At 45.0% G+C, this 5,955-nt stretch overlaps 1 protein-coding gene across 1 annotated transcript in view; it reads right to left on the reverse strand.

Moving 5' to 3' along the window:
• Nucleotides 1-5,955, reverse strand: part of dennd6b (DENN/MADD domain containing 6B) — a gene marked incomplete at its 5' end in the record, with an annotated part of 7,552 nt that overhangs the window by 1,397 nt on the left and 200 nt on the right. The window contains 1 exon segment of the mRNA XM_037696110.1: nt 5,536-5,630. Within this exon segment, the coding sequence (XP_037552038.1) occupies nt 5,536-5,630 (95 nt within the window).

Here is a 5,955-nt window from a genome sequence, read left to right on the forward strand (position 1 = left end):
TCAGAGTGGACAGGTAACAGGTGCGGAGCAGCAGAACCTCAGAGTGGACAGGTAACAGGTGTGGAGCAGCAAGGCAACGTAAAACAACGAGATCAAAGGAAAACGTAGAACTAGACCACAAGAAGAAATGAAAAAACCTGAAAGAATTTAAAGTAAAGGTGAAGGTGTAGAATAGGCAGAAGAACTAGCAGGTTTCCCTGGACATCTTTAAAGACAGCTTGATAAATTATCAGAGAGCTGTTAAAGCTGCTTTTTATCTAACATAGTTTCAAACAACAGTCACAGACCTCGGGTTCTTCTCAATGTTTTTCACTCTGTTGTGAATCCTTGTGATGCTGCTCATGTTGCTGAATCTCCTGCACTGTGTGAACAGTTGTCCAAGTCTTTTATAGATAAAATCTGCTCTGAGACCCTCCTCAACACACCTTTACACAGACCCCTCCTCACTTCCTCCATCCGCAGCCTCCTTTGAACAGTTTGAGCCGGTGACTTTAGTTGTTTTAAAGGACATCGTGGACCACGTGCAACCTTCTAATTCACCTCTGGACTGTGTTCCCTCTCGTCTGTTTAAAGAAGTTTTGAACCCTCTTGGTCCATTAGTTCTTGTCCTGATTAACATGTCCCTGTCATCAGGCTGTGTTCCAGCTACTTTTAAACATGCTGTGGTGCAGCCTCTCATAAAGAAGAAAAACCTCGACCCAACACTGCTCTTAAATTACAGAACTAGTTCTAAACTGCCTTTTCTGTCAAATTTTGGAGAAAGTTGTTTTTAATCAACTTAAGAGGTTTTTAACTGCCAACAGCATTGGTGAAAGATTCCAGTCTGGTTTTAAATCAGGCCACAGCACAGAGACAGCCCTTTTAAGAGTTTTTAATGACCTTCTTTTAACTGTTGATGCAGGAAGCTCTGCTGTTTTAGTGCTTTTAGACCTTTCTGCTGCCTTTGATACTGTGGACCACAACATCTTGTTGTCACGACTGGAGCAGGTGGTCGGTATCAAAGGCACAGTTCGATCCTGGTTTAGATCCTACCTGACTGACACGAGTTTTTCTGTTCATTTAGGAAAATGCTCTTCATCTCCAGCTCCTCTGATCTGTGGGGTCCCTCAAGGGTCTATTTTAGGTCCATTGCTTTTTAATCTTTACATGTTGTCTTTGGGGTCCATTTTTAGAAAACACAACATCCCTTTTCACTGCTTTGCTGAAGATACTCAGTTATATCTTCCGATTGAGTCAGACAGGGTCACTTCACTGGATCCACTCTTGAACTGTCTAAATGACATTAAAGTCTGGTTAAAACTAAATTTTCTGAATCTAAATGAAAATAAAACGGAAGTCATCAGCTTTGGTAAATGTAATACCCTTAATGTGCTTGGCCCCTTGGCTTCATACAGCAACTCCAATGTCAGGAATCTGGGAGTTATTTTTGACAGTGCTTTTAAATTAGACAAACAGATAAATACAGTTGTGAAATCCAGTTTCTTCCAGCTAAGACTCATTGCCAAGGTGAAGTCTTGTCTCCCTTTCAGAGACCTTGAAAAGGTGATTCACACTTTTATTACATCTCAGTTGGACTATTGTAATTCATTGTATGTTGGTTTAGACAAATCATCTTTGCATCGTTTACAATGTGTCCAGAACGCAGCAGCTCGTCTTTTAACAGCAACTAAAAACATGAACACATAACCCTGTCCTGGCTTCTCTCCACTGGCTTCCTGTCCACTTCCGAATTGATTTTAAGATTTTATTGCTTGTTTTTAAAGTCTTAAAAGATCTGGCCCCGTCATATTTATGTGATCTCATTAACATTTACACTCCAGTAAGAGCACTCCGGTCTACCAACCAGTTCCTCTTAGATGTCCCCAGATCCAAACTGAAGTCCAGAGGTGATCGGGCTTTTGCGGTTGCTGCTCCAAAACTGTGGAACAGTTTACCTGAGAATTTAAAGAGTACTCAGACTGTTGAGACTTTTAAATCTTTGCTCAAGACTCATCTGTATTCCTTGGCATTTTATCCACGCAGAGTCTGAGAACAAGTTGAGCTGATTTTATTGTTATGTGTGTTGTTTTTACTGTCAACTTATGTTTTTGAGTGGCACTAGATGCATTTTTACTCTTTTTTTTATTTTTAATCTGTCAACTGTAAGGCACTTTGGTCAGCTTTTGTTGTTTTTATGTGCTATATAAATAAATTGACATAGACATTGTAGCAGTACGGGTGGCAGTACTAGTAGCAGTACGGGTGGTAGTAATAAAACAGTAGCAGTACGGGTGGTAGTAATAAAACAGTAGCAGTACGGGTGGTAGTAATAAAACAGTAGCAGTACGGGTGGTAGTAATAAAACAGTAGTAGAACTAGTAGTGGTAACACACTAGACCGTGCTTAGAACAACATACGAGACGCATACAGAGCCGTACCCCACTCCCACCTCAGCCTCTCTGACCTCGTCTCCATTTTTCTGGTCCCCGTCTACCACCCCCAACTGAGATTTTACAGACCCACACAGAAAACCATCACTGTGGCCCAGCAACAGTGACTGTAGTGCAGGACTGCTTTGCACGCACAGATTGGCAGGTGTTCAGGGAGGCCGCTGTAAATGAGAGAGAGAACTGGATCTGGAGGAATGCACATCTGCTGTCCTCGGATACATCAGCAAGTGTGCTGAAGATGTCACCACCACCAGGACTGTGACGTGCTACTCAAACCAGAAACCCTGGCTGAACGCAGAGGTCTGTACTCTGCTGAAAGCCAGGAATATTGTCTTCAGGTCTGGCTATTCCCAGGAACTAGGGAGGGCTAGAGAGCTGACTGCAGGTATTAAAAAAAGAGCCAAAAGCCACATATGCACAAGATCCAGGGACATTTCTCCTCCCAGAAACCATGGAGCATACAGGACATTAAGTGCATCACAGACTATAACATCAGAGGTAAACAATGCCCTAGGGACCCCTCACTGCCTCAACAGGTTCTATGCTCACTGTGAAAATCCAGATACACCACCCAGCACCTAACTCAACTCACCATCTGGAGAGGAGTTCCTCAGCGTGACCTCAGCAGAAGTAAGGAGGACTTTCAGGAGGATTAATCCTTACAAAGCCACTGGCCCAGCACCCAGACAACATCGCGGGGAGGGTGCTGAGGGACTGTGTCGATCAGCTCTGCTAGGTGCTGGCTGATATCTTTAACAGTTCCCACCTGCCTGAAGACCACCACCATCATCCCAGTTCCAAAGAGTTCTACAGTGACTGGTCTGAATGACCATCGGCCAGTAGCCCTCACTCCGATAGTCGCTAAATGCTGCAAAAGACTGGTCATAACCCACATCAGAACAAACATCAACGAGGACCCTCACCAGTACGCATACCCCGAGAATCGATCAACAGAAGACACCATCTCCTCTGTGGTCCACACTGCGCTCAACCACCTGGAGCAGAAGGACTCCTACGTCCGTATGCTCTTTGTGGACTTCACATCTGCCTTGAACACCATGATCCCCAAACCCTGACGGACAAACTACTCACACTAGGACTAAGCACCTCCCATTTGCAACTGGGTAATAGACTTCTTAACCAACAGACCACAGTCAGTGAGGATCCACAACTTCTCCTCCTCCACCATAACCCTCAGCACTGGCTCTCCTCAGGGATGTGTGTTGAGCCCCCTCCTGTTTACTCTGCTCACGTATGATTGTGCAGCTACCCATCCAGACTGTCACATTGTAAAGTTTGCAGATGATAAAGCGGTGGTGGGATGCATCACAAACAATGATGAGTCCAGCTACAGGCAAGAGGTGGAACACCTGGAGAGCTGGTACAGGAAGAACAACCTTCACATCAATGTGAAGAAGGCGAGAGAGATTGTTGTGGATTTCAGAAGTGACAAAGACACCCCCCCCAACCCACCCCCGAACATAAGAACATCTGTGGTGGAAGTGGTCTCCAGCTACAAGTACTTGGGTGTGCACCTGAACAACAACCTCAGCTGGAGCAACACCACCACCAGCCTGATCAAGAAAGCTCATCAGAGACTCTACTTCCTCAGACGGCTGAGACGAGCTGGTCTGGAAGCTCAGTCCTCACCTCCTTCTACAGGTGTGCAGTGGAGAGCATCCTGTGCTCCAGCATCAACGTGTGGCATGGAGGCTGCACAGCTGCAGAAAGAAAAGCTTTGCAGAGAGTGGTGAAGGCTGCACAGAAGATGTTGGAGTCAGTCTCCCCACCATCACAGACATCTACACCTCCAGATGCAGGAAGAGGGCCACCTGCATCATGAAGGACCACACTCACCCAGCACACACACTTTTTGCCCCACTCCCCTCAGGAAGGAGGTTGAGGAGCATTAAGTGTAGAACCACTAGACTGAGGAACAGCTTCTACCCTGAGGCTGTTAGACTCATGAATCTCTAACCAGAAGAATCACTGTGAAAAACCATATCATGTTGCTGCTGATCTGTTTCATGGTGTTGCTGATTATCCATGAGCTGCTGTGTTCAAACCATCTGCTCACAACAGACTCATGTTTATTTATTTATTTATTAATTAACCTTTATTCAACCTTTATTTAAAGGTTGAATAATCAGGCAAATCCCGTTGAGATCACAGATCTCTCTTACAAGGGAGGCCTGAAGGCAGACTAACACACATGTTGTTGGTCTGTGGGAGAAAACTCACGCAGCACAAGAAGAAAATGTAAACCCCACAAGAAAGACCTCAGGTCCAACCGGGGATTAAACCTAGGACCTTCTTTCTGTGAGACAACAGTGCTAACCACTGAGCCATCGTGCTGCCTAATGTTCATGCTGCTGTTCAATATACCTTTTTTATATTATTATTGTTAGTGTATAGCTTAGATCCTTATAAATTGTTTATTTATTTTATAGATATTACTTTTTTGGGTGTAACTGGGACATCGAGTACACAATTTCATTCCACCTAATGTAGCACATGTGATGTGAATGACAAGAACCTTGAACAGTAGTAGTAGTACAAACAGTGGTAGTACTATTAACAAACATAGTGGTAATAGCACTAACAGTAGAACTAGTAGTTGTAACAATAGTAGTAATGCAAAAAGTAGTAGTAGTATTTATTTTTTGCATTTACCCTTTATTTATACAGGTAGTATTGAGTCATAAGAACTCATTTTCAAGAGAGACCTGTTTGGGAGCAGATTGTGGGGGTTAAGGACCTTGATCGGGGCCCAGGGTGCAGCAAATGATGGTGGAGGCAGGTGTGGTTGTTTCACCTTTTCCACCCACATTTTGATGTTGACGGTACTGGGAGTTGAACCTGCGACTTTCTGATCACAGACCCAACTTCTCTAACCTCTGCGCCACCACTCCCCTAGTACTAACAGTAGTTGTAGCAGGATTACTAACAGTAGCAGCTGTAGTACTAACGGTAGTAGTACTACTACTACTGTACTACTAACAGTAATAGTAGTAGTAGAAGTAATAGTACCAACAGTAGTAGTACCAACAGCAGTGGTAGTACAAACAGCAGTGGTAGTACCAACAGTAGTAGTAGTGTGGTCTACCTGCCATTTTGAGCTCTCCTAGTCGGACGATGTGAGGCCAGCTCTGAAACGTCTTGATGAAGAACGGGTTGGTGACTCCAAGAACAACGTTTGGTCTGAAGAAGAACAAAAGAACAAACAGGTGTGTGTGATCCAGGTGTGCGCGCGTGTTGAACAGGTGTGTGTGATCCAGGTGTGCGCGCGTGTTGAACAGGTGTGTGTGATCCAGGTGTGCGCGCGTGTTGAACAGGTGTGTGTGATCCAGGTGTGCGCGCGTGTTGAACAGGTGTGTGATCCAGGTGTGCGCGACCCAGTTCAACACGCGCGTGTTGAACAGGTGTGTGTGATCCAGGTGTGCGTGATCCAGGTGTGCGCGCGTGTTGAACAGGTGTGCGTGATCCAGGTGTGCGCGCGTGTTGAACAGGTGTGTGTGATCCAGGT

Source organism: Nematolebias whitei, chromosome 22, assembly GCF_014905685.2.
Source record: "Nematolebias whitei isolate Nwh7 chromosome 22, NemWhi1, whole genome shotgun sequence".
NCBI lineage: Eukaryota > Metazoa > Chordata > Actinopteri > Cyprinodontiformes > Rivulidae > Nematolebias > Nematolebias whitei.